The sequence below is a fragment of the Carcharodon carcharias genome, chromosome 15, assembly GCF_017639515.1.
Source record: "Carcharodon carcharias isolate sCarCar2 chromosome 15, sCarCar2.pri, whole genome shotgun sequence".
Classification (NCBI taxonomy): domain Eukaryota; kingdom Metazoa; phylum Chordata; class Chondrichthyes; order Lamniformes; family Lamnidae; genus Carcharodon; species Carcharodon carcharias.
The window spans coordinates 130830370-130850148 of record NC_054481.1 but is presented as its reverse complement, the minus strand read 5'-3'; the positions used below and the strand labels follow the sequence as shown (position 1 = coordinate 130850148).

The window sequence follows — 19779 nt, the reverse complement described above, 5'->3', positions numbered from 1 at the left end:
ATATAACGAAGACCTGCACTGGCAGGATCAGGAGCACTCACAGCTGTAAATGTAATGCTGGATTTGAAGGAAATGGTGTTCATTGCATTGGTGAGTGTTTGAAGAGGTTTGCTATAGAATAGAATCATAGAATGATACAGAACAAAAGGAGGCCATTCGGGCCCTTATGTCTGTGCTGGCTCTTTGGATGCGCTTCCAATCCTCCATAGCCATGTACATTTTTTCCCTTCAATATTTATCCAATTCTCTTTTGAAAGTTATTTTTGAATCTGCTTCCACCGCCCATTCAGGCAGCTCATTCCAGGTCATAACAACTCTCTGTGTAAAAAACAGTTTCCTCATATCACAAGAACACAAGAAATAGGAGCAGGAGTAAATCACACAGCCTATTGAGCCTGCTCCACCATTTAATACGATCATAGTTGATCTTGGGCTTCAACTCCACTTTCCTCTCAATCTCTCAGCACCCACCCTATCGAACCCTTTCAGAATCTTGTAGGTTTCAACGAGATCATCGTTCATTCTTCTAGACTCCAGAGAATATAAACCCAATTTACTCAGCCCCTCATCCGAAGGGCCAATTCAGTGAACTGCCACTGTACCACCTCCGATGCTAGTATATCCTTTCTTAAATGTGGAGACCAAACCTGCACACAGTACTGCTGATGCGGTGTCATCAAAATCCTGTACAACTGTAGCAAGGTTTCTTTATTCCTGTTCTCCAATCCTCTTGTAATAAAGGCCAACATTCCATTTGCCTTCCTAACTATTTGCTGCATCTGCATGCTAACTTTCTGCGTTCCTTGTACCAGCACACCCATATCTCTTTGAACATCAACACTTACAAACTTCTCACCTTTTAAAAAATATTTTTTTTTTAATTCTTATGGCCAAAATGAATAACTTCACATTTCCCTACATTATACTCCATCTGCCACCTTGTTGCCCACTCATCTAACCTGTGTGCAGCCTCTCTGTGTTCTCCCCACAGCTTTCCTTTCCACCTAGCTTGGTATCATCAGCAAACTTAGATCCATTACTCTTTGTATCTTCATCCAAGTCTTTCATATAGATTGTAAATATCGGAGGCCTGAGCTCTGATCCTTGCAGCACTCCACTATTCACTGCCTGACAACTTGGAAAAGCCATGTTTATGCTCACTCTCTGCTTTCTATCTGTTAACCAATCTCTATCCATGCTAAAATACTACCCCCAACTCCATGAGCCTTTATCTCGTCCGTTAACCTTTTGTGCAGCACCTTATCAAATGCCTTTTGGAAACTTTTTGGTATACTACATCTACTGGTTCCCCTTTATCTACCCTACTCATTACATCCTCAAAAATCTGTAATAAATTTGTCAAACAGGATTTCCCTTTAGTAAAACCATGTTGAATTGTTCTAATCATACTATTCCAAGTTCATTGTTAAGACTTCCTTAATAATAGATTCCAGCATTTTCCCAATAGCCGATGTTAGGCTCACTGGCCTGTAGTTCCCTGTTTTCCCTCTCCCTCCTTTCTTGAAAAGCGGTATAACATGTCACCTCTGGTTCTCAGAAAGGATATATTGGCCTTCATTTCAAATCTCTGACGTCTGATTGTAGAACCTTCTAGAAACAGCTCCTCCTTATTGACTTTATCAAAATCATTCACAACTTTGAACATTCCTGTCCAATCTCCTCTTGTCTGCTTGTTATCCATGGACTGCACCTTCCCACATCCCACTCAGTGACGTGGCAAAATATTGTGGAGTTTCAGTAAAGTTCTTGGACCAGGTGCACACCTACAGTCTGTAAGGCGATGGGACTAAAAATGATTCCACGATAACTTGATGCAGTTATGGTGACATTACTGTTCTTGGTTAATAGGATATATCATCCACCTGAAGAATGGAGCAAGTAGTGTATCAATTCCAACAGAGCTAGAATTTTTGAACGTGTGAACTATTATTGTGATTCTTTCTTCATGGTGTTCATAATATACAGCAAGCATGGTAAATTTTGGAAAGTGTGATATCATAGTGGCTTGTGGATGACCCCACGGGGAGTTGTTCACTATTGGGATGTCCTGCTGTGCTGCTTCAGAGTTGATTCCTATTGAGGTTTTGATTCAGCAACTGTGCCTGCATAAATGATCATATTTGGTTGCTAATAAAGAGTATCCCTCTTGCTTAATGTGGGGGGCCTACTCAGGACAGCAGAGTTCCCCTGAGGGGGTGATATTACACATAGGAGGCCCCTCAATAGCATTCGCAGAGGATTTGAGTTTACAAGTTTTAAGAAGATAAACTTCAAGTTCCCTACCAACTCTTCATCCATCTCAAGCTTCCTAGTTTTGCACTCTTTCGTCCCATCCGTCCAATTCTTATAATCCTTTATTTTGTATTGTTAGCCCAAGATTTGTTATAAGCCTCATTTTAATGAGTCTCAGTTTAATTTTTCTATTTATCCAAGGTATTCCAGTGTTTATTGTATCACATTATCTTCCTAAGCGAATGTTTCTAGTCCATACCAGAATCTGTATTCTTTGTGCATCATTTCATCTGACAGTTTATTTGTATTTTATCTGTTTCTACGTATCATTGACATATGCTTTTCCAGTCATCTTGCCTTTCCTGTGTTCATACTCATAACACAGGAAGAGAAAGAAGCCATTCAGCCCTTCGAGCCTGTTCCACCATCTAATTCTATCGTGGCTGATCTGTATCTCAACTCCATCTAGCCCACTTGGTTCTGTAAGTCTTAACACCTTCACCGAATGAGTGCAGCTCCAACAACACTCAAGAAGCTGGACACCATCCAGAACAAAGCAGCCCCACTTGATTGGCACCTCATCCACAAACATTCACTCCCTCTACCACCGAAGCACAGTAGCAGCAGTGTGTACCATCTACAAGATGCACTGCAGGAACTCACCAAGGCTCCTTAGATAGCATCTTCCAAACCCACGACCAGTACCACCTAGAAGGACAAGGGCAGCAGACACATGGGAACACCACCAGCTGGAAGTTCCCCTCCAAGCCACACACCATCCGGATTTGGAAATATATCGCTGTTCCTTCACTGTCGCTGGAAAATCCTGGAACTCCCTCCCTAACAGCACTGTGGGTGTACCTACACCACATGGACTGCAGCAGTTCAAGAAGGCAGCTCACCACCACCTTCTCAAGGGCGACTAGGGATGGGCAATAAACGCTGGCCCAGCCAGCGAAGCCCACATCCCATGAATGAATGAAAAAAGAACACAAATCCACCAGTTTCAATTTTAGAATTTTCAATTGAGCCTCAAGAGCTGTTTTTGGAGAACGTTCCAAATTTCCGATTTCCTGTGTGTGGAGGGCTGTTTGCTGAAGGGCCCAGCTCCAATTCTCAGGCTGTGCCCCCTTGCTCTGGAATGCTTTCTACCTTATCGAATCTTTCAATCATCTTAAATACCTTGATTAGATCATCTCTGAATCTTCGGTATTCAGGGGAATACAATCCTGGTCTTTGTAGCTGTCCTTATAATTTAACTCTGGCATCATTCTGCTGAATCTGTGCTGCTCCCTATTCCAAAGCCAACATATCTTTCCCGACGTGTGGTGCCCATAACTGAATGTGATGCTCTAAATGGGGCCCAGTCTCCTCGTTCTGAGAAAGAGTCTGCATTTCTCCCCATTCACTGAATGCAGCCTCTGCAATTGACAACGGAGTTAATAAGACTGGAGCCAGTGTCCATGATTTTATTGGGCAATTGCCTTTGGCCTTCCCCACCCCCACCCCATAGCCCCAACTCCACCACCATACCCCACCCCCACCCCCACCCCCGCCCCATAGCCCCAACTCCACCACCATACCCCACCCCCACCCCCACCCCCACCCCATAGCCCCAACTCCACCACCATACCCCACCCCCACCCCCACCCCCACCCCATAGCCCCAACTCCACCACCATACCCCACCCCCACCCCCACCCCCACCCCATAGCCCCAACTCCACCACCATACCCCACCCCCACCCCCACCCCCACCCCATAGCCCCAACTCCACCACCATACCCCACCCCCACCCCCACCCCCGCCCCATAGCCCCAACTCCACCACCATACCCCACCCCCACCCCCACCCCCGCCCCATAGCCCCAACTCCACCACCACCACCATACCCCCCACCCACACCATCATACCCCCACCCCCACCACCATACCCCCACCTCTACCCCATACCCCCACCCCCACCACCATACCCCCACCCCCACCACCATACCCCCACCCACACCACCATACCCCCACCCCCACCACCATCCCCCATCCCCACCCCATACCCCCAACTCCCACCACCATACCCCTACCCCGACCACCATACCCCCACCTCTACCCCATACCCCCACCCCCACGACCATACCCCATCCACACCACCATACCCCACCCCCACTACCATACCCCCACCTCTACCCCATACCCCCACCTCTACCCCATACCCCCACCCCCACCACCATACCCCCACCTCTACCCCATACCCCCACCCCCACCACCATACCCCCACCTCTACCCCATACCCCCACCCCCACCACCATACCCCCACCTCTACCCCATACCCCCACCTCTACACCATACCCCCACCCCCACCAACATACCCCCCACCCCCACCACCATACCCCACCCCCACTACCATACCCCCATCCCCACCAACATACCCCCACCCCCATCCCATACCACCCCACCCCCACCACCATACCCCCACCCTCACTACCATACCCCCATCCCCACCAACATACCCCCACCCCCATCCCATACCACCCCACCCCCACCACCATACCCCCACCCACACCACCATACCCCCAACTCCCACCACCATACCCCTACCCCGACCACCATACCCCCACCCCCACCCTATACCCCCACCCCCACCACCATAGCCCCCACCCCCACCCCATACCACCCCACCCCCACCACCATCCCCCACCTCCACTCCATACCCCCCACCCCCATCACCATACCCCCCACCCCCACCACCATACCCACCACCCCCACCACCATCCCCCACCTCCACTCCATACCCCCCACCCCCATCACCATAGCCCCCACCCCCACCACCATACCCCCCACCCCCACACCATACCCCCCAACCCCACCACCATACCCCCACCCCCACCACCATCCCCCACCTCCACTCCATACCCCCCACCCCCATCACCATACCCCCCACCCCCACCACCATACCCCCCACCCCCACCACCATACCCCCACCCCCACTACCATACCCCCACCCCCACCACCATACCCCACCCCCACTACCATACCCCCACCCCCACCAACATACCCCCACCCCCATCCCATACCACCCCACCCCCACCACCATACCCCCACCCACACCACCATACCCCACCCCCACTACCATACCCCCACCCCCACCACCATACCCCCACCTCTACCCCATACCCCCACCTCTACCCCATACCCCCACCCCCACCAACATACCCCCCACCCCCACCACCATACCCCACCCCCACTACCATACCCCCACCCCCACCAACATACCCCCACCCCCATCCCATACCACCCCACCCCCACCAACATACCCCCACCCCCATCCCATACCACCCCACCCCCACCACCATACCCCCACCCACACCACCATACCCCCACCCTCACCACCATACCCCATCCCCACTACCATACCCCCACCCACACCACCATACCCCACCCCCGACTACCATACCCCCACCCCCACTACCATACCCCCACCCCCATCACCATACCCCCACCACCACCCCATACCCCCCACCCCCACCACCTTACCCTCCACCCCCAACACCACACCCCCACCACCATACCCCCACTCCCTCCACCATACCCCCACCCCCACCACCATACCCCCACCCCCACCCCATACCACCCCACCCCCACCACCATACCCCCACCCCGACCACCATACCCCCACCCCCACCCCATACCCCCCACCACTACCACCATACCCCCACCCCCACCCCATACCACCCCACCCCCACCACCATACCCCACCCACACACCGTACCCCACACCCACTACCATACCCCCACCCCCACCACCATACCCCCACCCCCACCACCATCCCCCACCTCCACTCCATACCCCCCACCCCCATCACCATGCCCCCCACCCCCACCACCATAGCCGCCACCATACCCCCCACCCCCACACAATACCCCCCAACCCCACCACCATACCCCCACCCCCACCACCATAGCCCCCACCATACCCCCCACCCCCACCATGCCCCCCAGCTCCTCCACCACTCACCCAATGACAGCAACCTGCCTCTGGCAACAGGAGAGGAATAGGAGCCAGGCCTGAATTTTATGTTCTGAGCTCGGGTGCACACCCGATCCGAACACGCACAAAATTGTGTGAAATAACACCGGGCGTGCGTCCCGTGTGCAACATTGAGGTCAGCTGGTGTGTGCGGGTCTCAGAGCTGCACCAGCCGACAGTTAAAGGGCCAATTAAGGCCATTAAAAAGCCCATTGTCTGCGATTTCACGCTTGTCACACGGGCCAAGCCGGCCGGTGGGCAGCATGTTTATAACAAGTTGTCATCCGAGGGCGGGGTACAAAGGTTCGGCAGCATTGCCAGTGTGAATAGTGAGGAGTTTAGGAGATAGTTTGCTGCTGGTTGCTTAGTGAAACTTGACAGTTTCATCCCTGTTTTGAGCTTCAGAGTTCACATTGTGAACCCTTCGTTTCAGGACTCATTGGTGTATGCAAGGCCCATGCAGGGCTTATACCGTGTGGACCCTTCCAGCCACCTGACAGTCTTCTGTTGCTCTGGGAATGGGGGTTGTGATCTCAGCTGGAGGCACCTCCTCTGAGGAGGAAGAAAGGGGCAGGAGGGAGAGGAGGCCAGGTGCCCCAATGCAGCTTCCAGGAGAGGGACCTGTGGGAGGAGAGGTGCAGGCACAAGGGGCACAGGGTCAGCAGGAGTCCAAGGCAGAAGGGGCCGCAGAAGATGCCACTATCCTGCTGCCAGGGTTTACAGGCAGCGATGCAGCTACCTCAATATATCCGAGGTGCATTGTCGAAGGAGGATCCGCCTCTCCAGGGAGATTGTGACCTCCATTAGTCATATGATTGGGCCTGAGATCACCTCCAACTGTGTGGGTGGACACCCCATGTCAGTGGCTCTGAAGGTCACAGTGGCCCTCAACTTCTATGCCTCTGGCTCTTTCCAGGGGTCAGTGGGGGATCTGTGTGGAGTCTCCCAATCAGCTGTCCACAGTTGCATCAAGCTGGTGACAGAAGATCTGTTTAGGTGGGTAATGACAATTATTCTTTACCGTACAGGTGAGGCCAGCCAGGCTGAGAGAGCCAGAGGTTTCGCGGCCATTGCTGGCTTCCCCCGTGTCCAGGGTGCTATAGACTGTACACATGTGACCATCAAGGTGCCAGCAGGTGAGCCCGGTGCCTTCGTCAACAGGAAGGGCTTCCACTCCATGAACGTGCAGATAGTGTGTGATCACAGGATGCAGATTCTACAAGTCTGTGCAAGGTACCGAGGCAGCTCCCACAACGCCTACATCCTCAGACGCTCCCAGGTGCTGAGGCTGTTTGTCTCTCCAGCCTGGCTGGATGGACGGCTGCTGGGTGACAAGGACTCTCCGTTGAAAAGATGGTTTTTGACTCGTCTCTGCCACCCAAGAACAGAAGCAGACCAATGTTATAATATTAGCCATACCTGCACAAGAGCAGTAATAGACAGGACCAGGGGTCTGCCGAAGATGCGATTCAGATGCCTGGACCGTTCGGGGGAAGCAGTACAATACCCCCCAGAGTGGGTGTCCCTGATAGTATCTGCATGCTGCACTCTCCACAATCTGGCACTGGCCAGGGGCACTGGAAGAAGAGGGTGTTGAGACAGTTCCACAGGCCACAGACGATGAGTCCAGTGGTGGATCAGAAGAGGAGCCCAGGGAGGAACACGGTGAGGACATGGAGGCTGACCCCTGGGACCTTCAGGGAGGTAGGGACTCCAGGGAGGCCTTGATCCAATGCACCTTCAGCTAAGCTGCCAAGCCACTGTGTCCGCCTCATGCCAGGGGCACAGCCTCCTTACCCGATGTTTGCAATTACCCAAAGCCCACTCAGTGCCTGTGCAATAAAGTTTAGAGCCCCTCATGTCCAGCGTGAGACGCTGCTGTGCTTTGTAAAACAAGTGACGCCTACTCAGGCCATTAGCACAAAAGCAAAATTCAGATGCTCTTGGCACTTACACACAATGAACATAACATGATCAGCTGTTAACAGTCACGCCAGTAAACAACTTAACAAATAACGGCTTAACAAATAACTTAACAAATAATAATGGAAGATCACCCATGAAAAGCTCCTCGTGTGCTCACAGTGATTTAAATGAACGTTTGCGAGTGCTGTATCTTGGTGACCCCCTCTTCACCCCCAGAGGCACCGTGCTGACGCAGGACGACCTTGGTGGTTGTCCTCTGGCCGGCAGCGCCTGTGCAGCCACTGCCTGTGAGGGCAGTGCCATAGCTGGGCATTCCTCAGGCCTCATCAGATGGCACAGTCACTGGCAGAGGGATGGAGGAGCTGCTGCTGCAATCCAGAGCGCCCCGAGAGCAGCCCGCAGAGACGTCACGAAACTTGTCCACCAGCGTGAGGTCTCCCTGCTCGTCATGCATGGACAGGCAGAGATACTAGGTGGCTCATCCACCTCTCACACTGGCAGTGACCTCCTGAGGCCATTGCCTCTGTGAAGGCTCCCAGATCCGACCCCAACTGCCTCTCCATGAGAGTGGCCACTCTCTCAATGGAGGAGGCAGTGCGCTTGGTGCTCAGGGTCAACACGGTGCTCATGCTCCACATGGACTCCTCCATGACAGAGACCATGGCATGTAGACCCTCAGGAATCTCCGCCAGATCCTCCCACTGACCCCGCTGGACATCCAGCATCTGTCACCTAATGGACGACTCCAGAGTCTCGTCATCTGCCTCTGACTGCTGGTGCCCTGGGCACTCTCTGCCTCCACCAGCTCCTCATGCAAGTGTGAAGTGCCCTCTCCACTATGCACTGATATTGTAGCTGACTATCCAACGCCCACCAAGGTGCTTGTACCTGCACTGGTACCCGGTGCAGAGAGGGGGTGTGTCGCAGGTGCATCTGACAGACGTTGATCTCCAGTGTCAAGGGCGGCCCCTCAGGGTCCTGTTCTCGTTGGATGGTGATTCTAGGGGAGAAAAACGACGTGTCATTGGTACCTGTCATCACACTGTCACTGTGTATGCCAGGTGGGCTGGTGAGACAATGGAGATCTGCACCATGGTGCCATCGTCTTTCAATGAACAATGGGGGCTCCAGGTTTGAGGTTCCCATTTCAGTTGAGACAACACAACAATGTTTACACACTCTGACACTCTCACATCTGTGCACTACACTCTTACCTTTGTCAGAGACCCTGCCTCTCCAGGACTGGTGGACCGAGCTGGGCATCGGCACTCTATCTTCAGGGCATCAATCTCGTACCTCCTCAGAATGATCAGGTTAGACAGGCTCCGGTCTGTTCTTGACCTCTCGATGTTGTTATGGCTCCTCTTCTCCTGAAAGGACAGAGGAGCATTGATGAGTCCGCTCTCTACCTGCAGCTCCATTACAGCCCGGCCAACCCCACCTGAGGAACACCTCCCAGGGCACATCCGAGTCATGGCCCTCAACCCGCAAGGCACTCAGTCCAAGCAGCCAGAGCTCACTGCCTTGACCAGCACCAATGTCAGTGACAGTTGGCACTCAGACTCTAACAACATTGAGCACCACAGAGGATGGCCAGTGATTAACACTTCTCTGCACAGATCCATGCCAACTTGATACTCACCCTTGCCGAGTGCAGCAGATCATTGAAGCCTTTACGGCACTGCACCCATGTGTGTCGCACAACATCATAGCCGCTGACCTGGGCTGCCACCTCTGCCCGTGCCTTCCTGGTGAGGTGTGGTGGCCTCCTTTAGCTATCTCTGGGTATCAAGATATCCCATTTGGCACTGACCCCCTCCACAAGGATTCCCAGGCACTCATCCGAGAACCAGGGAGGGGTCGGGTGCCCGCCGGACTTGCCCTCCTGCCTGGTGTGCCCAGCAAAGGCAGATCCCATTGTTATTCCACACAAATATTTCTTCCTCGCACTCGACAGCTGCCTCTGTGCCCCAAGCGGCCTTCAGGGAGCTGGCTCTGCTGCTTTTGGATCTCCCACCACCGGCTCACCATTGGACCCGGCGCCCGACAGGCTCCCGCCCCCACCCGGCCCTTCCAACCAGTGGGGCGACGCGTCTCACGCTGGGCAGGCCTTGATTGGCCAATCAGTATGAAATCGCATTGTGATGGTGGCCGGGAGCGGATTCTATATCACACACACATGCCAAGTGTGAAATTCAAGCCCTGGTGTTTGGAAATATTTCGCGTTGGGAACATTCTACTTTTGGAGATGTTCTCCTGAGTTAACCTCAGTCAAACGTCGGGTTGCTTCAGACTGGATAATCTTCCGTCAAAACTCATTGACTGGGTTGGATGTTATATGGCAATGGCCCAGTTTAGAGAAACGAGACACTGTGCAGAGCACAGCCACTAGATGGAGTAAATGTACTAATTTTATTTGCACCAGTTAGCTGGAATTGCATCGAATTTACAGCACAGAAACAGGCCATTTGGCCCAACTGGTCTATTCTGGTGTTCCTGATCCTCAAGAGCCTCCTCCCACTCTACTGCATCTCACCCAACCTGCTTATCCTCCTATTCCTTTCTCCCTCACGTAGGTAATAACTTTGTACGTTTTAAAATAGTGGATTTTCCGATCTCTGGATAGATATTGATCCGTGAAGCGAACGGTGACAAGCCTAGAACTTGATGCTCTCCTGAAGTGTTTGGGAGACTTTAGACATGCTGCCCACTTGACTTTCTGCACACCACTGCAAGACAGCGTGGCTCCTTTAGAAAGTAATTTTTGCTTCTAAGATTACAGCATTTATGTACTGCACTGTCAATAAATTTGAGGTGTAAATATTTCATACCAGCCACAGTTTTAGTGCTAGCCCCTGGGTCAGAAAGTGTGGGATTCGAACCCCACTCCAGACTGCCATTGTGCATGAAACTCCAGCTCAGAACTCTGAGCTGAAACCCAACGGGATCCTGGGGTCCGATGAGTTTGAGCAGTGGGTTGTGGGAGTGCACTAAACCCTCTCACTGTGTAGAACTAACTCCAAAATTGGCTGGAATAATAGAGGCCTGTGTGGCTGTTAATCAATCCGCGAATCTTTCCACCATGTCCCACTAGTCTCCATGGAAAGAGTAAAGGTATGAAAACAGCCACAGTGGGGTTTGTCTTGCTGTGATACTGAGATCTCCAAGGGGACCTGTACGTCAGCCGTAGTGTAAACTGCTCCTCCATGCGTTGCTGCAAGTCAGCTCAAATCCTCCTTGTCATCATTTCGAAGAGGATGTAGGTGAAGTCCCCTGGTGCGATCATAGCTGTGGGCTCAAACACACTGGGAAATACTATTGGAGGACCTTAGGCAGATGCTGGATGGTGAGGTCTTTGCTGAAAGGCCCAGGGCCTTTTCATGGACCAGCCTCACTGTAACCCGCAGGGAGACCAGCAACAGTGAACCTACTACTCACGCTGCAGGGGTGAGAGAGCTACAATGCCTCCTTTGCAGATCCAAATCTGGAAGTAGTGGTTTAATACGGTGGAGGAAATCATGGGAAATCAGTGCAGGATGGAGGGACTGCAGAGTTCCCAATCCTCCTGTAATGTCTCGGAGTCCCCTAGAATTACAGATTAATCTCCTAGACACTGCTATGAGCGAAAGAAAAGCAGAAAATTCTAAGAGTCATACGGACTCGAAACGTTAACTCTGTTTCTCTCTCCGCAGATGCTGCCGGACCTGCTGAGTTTTTCCAGCATTTTCAAATTTCAAATTATTTCAAATTTCCAGCATCCGCAGTATTTTGCTTTTATCTTACTGCTGTGAGTGAACCTGGAGACTTTAACAAACAATTACTTGAACAGTTTTGTTTAAGAAAATAAAATAGGAGCAAATGACTGAGCGTCCAAGGCTCCTGGAGTTTACTGATGGGGTCTGGGGTCAGGGTTGTGGGTGGTGGAATAAAACTTTCAGGAATACGTCCAACCGGAGTTAACAATGTCCAACAGGTGGTGAGATTCTGGCTGGAGCGGGGGAAATATTCTTTCTGTTCCTGGCCCCACAAAAAAATCCTTCAAAGATCCTTCCTGTTTCTCAGAGCTACTTGCAGTTGCTCCTTCACAAATATGGGGCACTTGCTCCGCCTATTCGTGTTCAGGATGGTGAAGCTGTTCTATAAAGACCCCAGGGCCCTGAGTTACAGGTAGGACACCTGAAGCTGGGAGGTACCCCTGGCTGCTCTTCACAAGCCTCCCCCCACCCCCCCACCACCCCCCGTAATCACCCCACATCGCCTGAGAAATGGCAGGGAGCTGACTGACACTGGGAAGGGAAGAGTAAGTTCAGCTCCGTCACTATCCTGTTTCTGCCTGGCAGTGGCTGTGAAAATCAGCCCCAACACCTGAAAGACATTTGCCTTCAGCAACCTGTGGCTCGCAGGCTGCATGTGACCCCTCAGGGTCCTGAGTACAGCCTGCGAGACAGTTTGTTGATGGTTGTCCGCGCGCAGGGTTGCCATGTCCCGCTGGTTTCCGTCCACGTGGCTTTTCTCCCCGACCGGTGTTACTAAAGTGACGCGCACACACACACAAAGCAAGGGACGTGGTGAGGTGAGTGCTGATTGGACACAACATTGACTGCGAGAGCTGTGCACTCCCTCTGCGTCCAATCAAAACACTTTGATCGGCACGCCCTGAAAATTCTTATTCATGGGGTCATGGTGAGGGCACACATGCCCGATTTCAATCTTGCGGCCCATTGAGACGAAGGAGGGCCACACATACAGCCCACTCGCTAGCCCAGGTTGCCCCCCACTGGTCTCCAGGGACCTTCTGACTGGCAGCTGTCGATCTCTGATTCAGGACCTCAATGGGGGTCATTTTAACCGGGTTTCACTGGGTCAGAAACTCAGGGGATCAGGTGATATATGTTTTACGCCCGCCCAGTATTCATTGGGCCAATGGAGAGTAAACTCAGGCAGGATGTAAAACCAATGTTACACCCCATCCTGTCAGCTCAGCTGGGTAAAATGTGTTCAAATTGGCCCTCAGGCCATCAATCAAAGTGGGAAACTTTTGGGATAATATTCACAGATCCTTATTCACTGGTCAGCAGCAAATTTGACCCCATGCTTTTTCCTAAATTAACCAATGGAAGATTATTTGGAGTAAATTTACAGAGAATCATTTACAGAGAAATTGCAGAATTATCAAGAATTCAGCTGTGTATAACGAATCGTAACTCATTCAAAACATGTATTAATGAAATGACGCTAGTTTGGGTTTCTAACTTTACCTTTCATGTCTATATTTCAGATATGGATGAATGTAAACAGGGAATGCCTTTCTACTGCCTCCCAAGAGCAGCATGTGTTAACACACACGGATCCTACAAATGCCAGTGTTTTGAAGGATACGATGGAGATGGCGTATATTCATGTATAGGTAAAGCAAGTAACAGCCAATGTGAAATACTTACTGTATTGGTTAGGCTGGGGAACAGTGTGTACATGGGGCAATGAAAACCTTCTCCCCCTCCGACCCCATTGCATCACAGCCCAGTGCTGAATGAGTTAAATCAGAATAAGTGCCAGTTTCCATCGCTGATCTACGGTGAGTCAACTCTAAACGGCACTAAGGATGCTGCAACTGGCAAAGATTGTTAAAAGATCAATAACTGGGGCATGTGGGTTCAATATCAAATCATCACCATGGTAACAGAGGATAAAATCCAATGAACGAGAAATTGTATCACTCAGCAACCACTTTTTGGGTTTCCCATGGACACAAGCTTCACGTTGGCAAGGGGAGTGTGTGCATACTTTCAGCCAGAAGTGTGTTGCACACTATAAAGGTGAAGGGCAAACATGAGGTGACCTTTATCCCTGTCGGAAGCAGGTGTTAGGCCTTATGTGTAAGCAAATAATGGGCCCTGTGTCTCCTTGATATTCCCTCTCCAAGATCGGCTTGCCATGAATTAGCTGGCACCATCACAGGCTACACATGGGGAAACCAAGGCCATGGATCACCCATAGCAATGACTGAACCACAAGCCTTTGTTATTGCCACTATCACACCCCACCCCCACCCATCCACACCCTGTCGGCATCCTCTATAGACTCTCAACCCTCTGATCGCCCATGTCCCTCATCTCAGCCCACACCCCGACCCCCTGGTTTACAATGCTCCCTCAGCCCTGGAATCGCTAGCCTCTTGAGCTTCTGTCCCTGGCCCACCTGACTCCAAGTCCCCTGACTCTGGGCCCTGCTTTGCCTTGGACTCCTCCACCCCCACCCACCACCTCCCCCAATCCTGATAGATCTCCAGACTCACTTACCTGGGGCTGCAGTGGCCTGAGTTATCTCTGGTCTCTGCCCATTAGTAAACACCATTGCAATGAGCCCTTAGAGCCAATGTCAGGGTATCGGTGCACCTCAGACCTCATCATGGAGGGATCGGTCCCTGCTCCCCCTATATGCTAGGATATCTGAGCCAATTTTCTTTCTATATGTGCCAATGAATTTTACGTTCTTCACTATAACTGCAGCTTGTTTGTTCCATGTGTTCTTTCTACAGATGTTGATGAATGTGTATTGCAGCAAGACATCTGCAACCATGGTGCACTCTGTGTGAATACCCTGGGATCGTTTATATGTGTTTGTCAAAGTGGCTATTTTGGTGATGGGAATCAATGCATAGGTAGGAAATATTCTGCCAATTAATCTTGTTCATTAAGTATTGCATCAGTTACTATTACAAGCACGCTGAGGGAGGTTCCAGAGATAGACAATGCATTGGGTTGTAATATTGTTGTTCATCTCTTTTGAATCCAGGTTTGAATCTGGTTTGAATCTGGTTTGAATCTGGTTTGAACCTGGGTTTGAATCTGGTTTGAATCTGGTTTGAATCTGGTTTGAACCTGGGTTTGGATCTGGTTTGAATCTGGTTTGAATCTGGGTTTGAATCTGGTTTGAATCTGGTTTGAATCTGGGTTTGAATCTGGTTTGGATCTGGTTTGGATCTGGTTTGAACCCGGTGGTTTAAAACTCTTTCTGTTGGTTGGGAGAAGTCTGGCGTGAAATTAATCTTGGCATTCACATTGCAGTGCTTAGTGAATTCATGTTCCAAAATTACACATAATTTAACATTAATAACAAGCTCATTGAGAGGCGAGTGAGGGAGATAACAATATCGTTCATGCTCCAGTAGGTGATGCTTATTGGAGGTTTGAGTTGATGTTGGTGCAAAGAAAACAGGAGCTTTTCCTGATCTCTACTTGCTGATGGCCCTGGGCAATAACAGAAATCTTCTCAGGGGCAACTGAGGATGGGCAATAAATGCTGACCTTGCCCGTGATGTCCACATCCCATGAACAAAGAAAAACAATGGTTTCATTCTCCAGCTTCAATATTTCATGATTTAAAAATTGAGGGTTCATCTTTTCCTGTGTTATTGTGACCATCCAGATTGCAATCCTAATGTCAATGCTCTTGTTTCTGTGCTTTGCTGTTTCCCTGTAAAACAGTGAAATACAATTCAAAAGCCTCTCGTCGGCTATGAGTTGCTTTGGGCGCTTGGAGTGAAATCAAGCTCTTCCCTTTATTTAACCCAGGGTTCTTTGCTGTAATGTAGCCAAAATGATTCAAGGTGCTGCAATTCTGGCAACAGTGCTGCTGCTGGAGTGCTGCATTACCGATCGTCCCTCCCCTCCTGCTGGGACTCGCTCAGTCTCCATTCACTGTTTCACCATCTGCAGCAAGGCTGACCTCAGTGGGTCAGTGAGGTGGCGACTGGAGATGCGCCTGTCCATCCCACGACGCTGCCACTGTTGACCCCCCATGTACCATCCTGACTCTCTTATCTGTGGGACAGTAATCAGCCGTTCATTTACAAACAATCTTTCCCTCCCATAGCAACAGCTTGCATTTATATAGCATTGTAAATCTTTCCAAGGCACTTCACAGGAGCAGCCAGAAAAATTTGACAGTGAGACATGAAAGGAGATATTAGAGCCGATGACCAAAAGCCCATCAAAAAAGGCTTTGAGGAGGAAAGAGAGGGGTTGGCAAGGGAATTCCAGAAATGGACAGCTAGCTGGAAAGAGGAAAATAAGACTGGAAAAAAAACACTTTCTTTTCACACCAACCCATTATCCCATACTGGCCAGCAAAATAAATATAGCCAGAAACACACAGCATACCCCTTATAAATATCAATCCTTTTGTGACATTAAGGAACCCATGGGGCCAGTTTCCCTCTTCACCCATGCTGTTGACTTTAGTCTCGGAGACGGGTTGCTACAGAAAGGGTCAGCAGAGTGTACTGTTTTTGGATAAAAGCAAAAAACTGCGGATGCTGGAAATCCCAAACAAAAGCAGAAACAGAAATAGCTGGAAAAACTCAGCGGGTCTGGCAGCATCGGTGGAGGAGAGCACAGCTGACGTTTCGAGTCCTCATGACCCTTCGACAGAACAGTTCTGGCAGACCTGCTGAGTTTTTCCGAGTATTTCTGTTTCTGTTTTTGTACTGTTTTTGGAGCTGTTCAGCTTGGGAACGCTCCCAGGGAATTAACTCAGCAGGGGATGCAGCCTCTCTCCACGTTACTATTTTCACTTCAAGAGATTCTGTTAGATTTTCCAGGAAGGGCGATGAATCGGGACAGAGATTTCCCTTTTTTTTTTGCTGTGTGTTGCAGCCACCAGCATTTGGAGTCCCTGGTCTCCGTGGTCGCTCTGCACTGCTACGTGTGGGATGCAGAACAAGATGCGGATTCGGGTGTGCACACACCCTGAGAGTGGGATGCGATGTGAGGGCCCCTCAGCAGAGCTGACACCCTGTGAAGAACGCAATCCGTGCCCAGGTACGTTCACTGCAAATAAACCCTCAAGGTAATTTAGTTCCAAATAAAGGAACTGACGCACCACCGCAAAGCTCGGCTTGTGTGAGTTAAGATCCCAATCGAGCCTCACTGCCTGGTGTTTCCATGAGAAGCTTTTCCAATCATCCTCCTGCTTTAACTTCAGCAGAAAACTGACAGAAACTCTGAAGGAATGTGAGACATACGCCCTCCCGCTTTTCCCTCTCTCACCCTCTTTCTTATTCCCTGTTATTTTGCCATCGTTCCATTGAATTTTCCTCTCATTTCTCTTAAGCTCCAGAAACGTCATCATAAGAGCTTCCCCCTTCCTCATTTTCTTGAACTGTTTACCCGAGGAGAGAGGTGAAGGCCTGCAGAGAGCAGCATCACCAAAAATTGAAAAGATGATGGGGTGAATCGGACACCATGTTTACACAATGCCCTGCCTGAGATAGAAAGGTCTGAAGATTACAGAACAAACAAAATACTTGGAGTTCTTAAACTCCTAGGACAGAATGAAAATATTGGAAGGAGAGAAAGGTTGCAGCGATACAGGGAGAGAATTATCTAGGACATGGGGCTAACTGGATTACTCCTTGAAAGAGCTAGTACAGACTCAATGGAATGAATGGTCTCCTTCTGTGCTGTATTATTCCAAGATTCTATTAATTGGGTGAAGGAGATGGAAGAGGGAGTAGGATGGTACAATTGCAATGGAGAACTGAGAGAGAAAAACTCAGAACAAAAACAAAAACAGAATTACCTGGAAAAACTCAGCAGGTCTGGCAGCATCGGCGGTGAAGAAAAGAGTTGACATTTCGAGTCCTCATGACCCTTCGACAGAACTTGAGTTCGAGTCCAAGAAAGAGTTGAAATATAAGCTGGTTTAAGGTGTGTATGTGGGGGGCGGAGAGAGAGAGAGAGAGAGAGAGGTGAAAAACTCAGAGTTGCATTAACCATTAGCGCTGAGAGAGCCACAAGAAACATTGAGATAGAAAGGGAAGCTGAAAGTTTGAGAAGATTATCTATCAGGTGGCAGCTGGTTCTCGCATTTGAGAGAGTAAAAAAAGTTGTTGGAAAAGCTTCTCTGGGTGTGCGAGCAGAATGGGACAGTTGTGAGATTTAAGTGTTTCAGAACTGATGGGAAGAAGGAAGAAGGAACCTAGCGTGCGAGAGGAAATGACATCACTGTGTTTTCGTAAAGAAGGCAAGATGGGGGAGTCCAGTTTGAAATCGGAGGACGATACTGAGGCCAAATGTGTCCCTCAGATACTGAGGGAACAGCCATCAAAGTGTGTGCTGGGCTTGTGCTTGACATGCAGAGGGTGTCAGTTTGAAAGAAGATTTTTGTTACTCCAGTGACAGGAGTGGGGTAGATCACAATGTAGTGATTCACTGTGAGAATTCTTTGTAATTGTGGACCTTGTCTGTTCAGCTAAATTGCTCAGTTTAACAATTCTCAACTTAAAATAGCCCAGCCTCTGCATCAGGGCATTACTGGAACCACACTGCTTATCCATTTTGACCTGACCAGCAATTTTAGCAGCTTTACTTTGGGTGAAGACACTAATATCAGTTAGCTTTCTAGATGTAAAGAACCAGCTACCTACACTTTAGCAGTGTTGAGAATGCATTGTGTTCTCCATGGTGTAATATTCCTGTCCTTAGAAAACAGGGCTTTACAGTCCATAATCCTATAAAAATGGTGCATCTGACATGTATTTCCTGACTCACACTCAATGAAACACTTCTGTATATCACAGTTGATGGAGAATGGTCGGAATGGTCCCCCTGGTCAACCTGCACTACCTCCTGCCTTGGGATCAAGACAAGAGTTCGCATCTGTGACAACCCTGCACCAGCCTACGGTGGGTTACAATGCAGTGGATCTACAGAGCAGGGCACAGCATGTGGAAACAGTGACTGTCCAGGTAACATTATAACAACTTACTGTATGGCCACAATGGGTGCCAATTAAAAGCAAGGTACAGCTGCATTTCACAAGCACGGCACCCCAATGTAAAGCCCACCTTGAGTGCCAATGCTTTAATTTGAAAAATGGCATGGGAGGTGTTTGTGTGACAAGGCTTCCAACTGTTAGTTGCACCTTGTCCGTGAACCTTATTGAGATATGGGTGTGCAGGAGCTGCACAGATTGTAAGGTTGTATGAAAGGCATTAAATGCGGAAGAGATTGATGAGCAATACTTTGAGATGGAATCATGGGAGGACTGCGAGATACATGAGATCATTGGCCATTTACACTTTCCTTAAAGTGAGCAATGTTCTGAGCTCATGTCTGATCCCAAGTTCTGCAGTTACTGAATGGCACCTGGAGCCTGAATACTCTCTCTTGCCGTGTATAGTGCACTGCCATCCTCTAGGGAACATGCCCTGCTGACATAAACACAATTCCCTTGTATCCAGCATGGATATAACCATCCATTAGGGGATAGGACTACTGACACTTGCCCCTAAACTTTCTTCATACCTCTACACCTCTCTTATCTTTCTTGATCATCCCTCCTCTGCATACAGGAGTTGAACAACTGTCTGAGCAATTCTGAGCCTTTAAAAAGGGTCCAATTCTTTTCATCACCAAAGTTTAAATGTGTGCATTCCTTTTGCTTAACAACAGCGCTTCAAGAACCACATTGTGATGTTTTACCTTTATTTATCTCTGCAGAATATTCACAAGCTGATCTTGTATCATCCAGTGAGGCCGGACATCACTGGACTGATCATTTGGTGCCAAATAACTCAAGC

The 19779-nt window shown here is 49.9% G+C and overlaps 1 protein-coding gene across 1 annotated transcript in view; it reads left to right on the top strand.

Moving 5' to 3' along the window:
• LOC121288480 (SCO-spondin-like) overlaps nucleotides 1-19779 on the top strand; it is a 36894-nt gene that overhangs the window by 10578 nt on the left and 6537 nt on the right. The window contains exons 5-9 of the mRNA XM_041207021.1: nucleotides 1-90; nucleotides 13474-13602; nucleotides 14734-14856; nucleotides 16853-17017; nucleotides 18778-18945. Of these exons, the coding sequence (XP_041062955.1) occupies nucleotides 1-90; nucleotides 13474-13602; nucleotides 14734-14856; nucleotides 16853-17017; nucleotides 18778-18945 (675 nt within the window). The remainder of the gene's footprint in view (nucleotides 91-13473; nucleotides 13603-14733; nucleotides 14857-16852; nucleotides 17018-18777; nucleotides 18946-19779) is intronic.